We start from the raw sequence: 2,164 nt of genomic DNA, 5'->3' as shown, positions 1-2,164 counted from the left end.
GACACTGAGTGGGATTAATTTCTCCTTATCGGTATGCTTTCAAAGGTACTGGGAAGACATCAGATACTTTTGCAGTGCTACTGTGGGCAGTTTATACTCTTACCAAGGAGCAATCCTCGACTTTCAGGTATAGTAGCATTTGAGGAACTTCCCATTGATGGGGCTGATCCTTACACCATCATTATCAATCAACTTGTAAGCTCCATTAGTGTAGACTTCTTGCACAACATAAGGTCCATCCCATTTTGAAGTGAACTTATTGCCTATACGATGAGTTGTGATGATAGGTCTTCAAATAGCGAGGACTAAATCACCAACTTGGAATGATCGTGGTTTAACTCTTTTATTGAATGCGTTTGAAAGACGAGCTTAATAGCACTCAAGGCGTTGTTGGGCCTTGAGCCTTTTCTTATCAAGTGCCTCTAATTCTTGCAGTCTGAGCTTGACATTTTCTTCTCCAGTCAATCATTCTTGAATGGCAATCTGTAATGATGGGATTTGACATTCCAAAGGAAGGACGGCTTCCACTCCATAGACAAGAGAATATGGTGTCGCTTGAGTAGGCGTTCGAAACGTTGTTCGATATGCCCATAATGCTTCTCTGATTCTTTCATGCCAGTCTCGCTTTGTCTTGGATACCACCTTCTTCAATAAATTGCCAAGTGTTTTGTTAAACACTTCAGCTAGTCCATTTGCCGGGGCATTGTACATGGAGGAGTTGTATTGTTTAAATTCAAACTTCTCGCATAGTTCTGTCATCAGCCTATTGTAGAACGGTTTTCCATTATCAGTGATGATATAATGAGGTACACCATGTCGGTAGATCAAATGAGTTCGAATGAAATTGACCACTGTTGAGGTGCAAAATAATTAAATAGCCACAAAAATAGGCCCAAAAAGAAAAGAGATGAAAAAGATCTTAGGCCCATTTCACACAAAAAAAAAAAAGAGAAAGAGAATAAGGGATGGGCTCTCACAATAAAGGAAAGGAAGGAGAAAAGAAAGAAAAAGAAAGGAGCCCAGAGGACCTGATTTAGAGGTCCACGAAGAAAAGGGCCCAAGAAAACAGATAAAGGAAACAGCAAGCCAAAGCAAGCCCAGAAGGAAGACTTGGGTCGGGACGCCCAGAAACAATACCAGAGCCAGAGGATCCCCGGACGCGTGAGGAGAAATTAAAGCAGATTTGATAAGAAAAAAAAAAAGACAAAAAGGCACGCTGGGAGACTCTCATTTGAAGAAAGACAGAAGATAAAGATGTAGGAGATTTGGTCCCAACCATTTGAAGAAAAAAGACAAAGAAAGTACAACTGAGAAGAGCTGGGAAAGCTGGAGCAAGAAAAGCCAAAGCGCCTCAGGTCAACCAACGGGAAATCTGGAAATGGAAAGCAGGCTGGGAAACTTTCATCCGGTCGCAGCAAAAAGAGAAGAGCTATGAAAAAAAAGGAAACGACATGTCCCTGGAACAACCAGGCGCTGAACCAACTTCAAAGGGCAAAAAAGAAAATTGGTAGTACCCCCAGGAGCCCGCCACTGTGCTATAAAAGGAGGGGAAAGGAAAAAGATAGGAGGTCAATTGGAAGGCTTAGATCATTCATTAGGATACTTAGAGTTATTTCTCTAAAGTCTCAAAAAGATATAGAAGAGACTCTGTTAAACCAAAGGGAAAACAGAGGAACCAGTTCCCGGGATCCCAGAGACAGCCACTACATTACACGCTCGGATTCAACGAATTCAAACTTTGCAAGTCTTTGAAGCTTGAATGGCTATCAAAGTCTGTAATTTTTGAACTCACTTGAACCTTGCACCATGTTTTTAGTGAGCTTTGTAATCACAGTTTTGTTTTAAAAAAAACTAATGGAACATACCTCACCAATCGGAGGATCCCTAACATGTTCTTTGCATTATATTTCATTTATTATGCATTTCCTTTACTGTTAAACGTTATTCAATACAAATACTTTTTCTTTTAGTTGTTTGTAATTGTAGGAAGCTTGTTTCTGTGCACAAATCTATTCTTAAATCAGCCTGTTAGCTGCGGAGAATTGATCCCAGTCCACCAAGAACCTCTCACACGGCCCAGGATCCTTGGGCCTTAATGCTAAAAAAAAAGCACTCTCACATTTTGGCGACTCCACTGGGGACTGGGTAAAGAAAAAAGGGAAAG

The 2,164-nt window shown here is 40.9% G+C and overlaps 1 protein-coding gene across 1 annotated transcript; it reads right to left on the bottom strand.

Moving 5' to 3' along the window:
* Positions 1-465: 465 nt before the first annotated feature.
* LOC112037204 (uncharacterized) lies at positions 466-1,808 on the bottom strand. Its single transcript, XM_065779979.1, has 2 exons — positions 1,793-1,808; positions 466-851 (listed from the first exon to the last, which is right to left on the bottom strand). Exons 1-2 carry the CDS (start codon positions 1,806-1,808, stop codon positions 466-468), a joined length of 402 nt encoding a protein of 133 aa, XP_065636051.1.
* Positions 1,809-2,164: the final 356 nt, after the last annotated feature.

This window comes from Quercus suber, unplaced genomic scaffold, assembly GCF_002906115.3.
Source record: "Quercus suber isolate HL8 unplaced genomic scaffold, Cork oak 2.0 scaffold_222, whole genome shotgun sequence".
NCBI classification, from domain to species: domain Eukaryota; kingdom Viridiplantae; phylum Streptophyta; class Magnoliopsida; order Fagales; family Fagaceae; genus Quercus; species Quercus suber.
The sequence above is the reverse complement of the archived record's forward strand: the minus strand, read 5'-3'. Positions and strand labels throughout refer to the sequence as shown.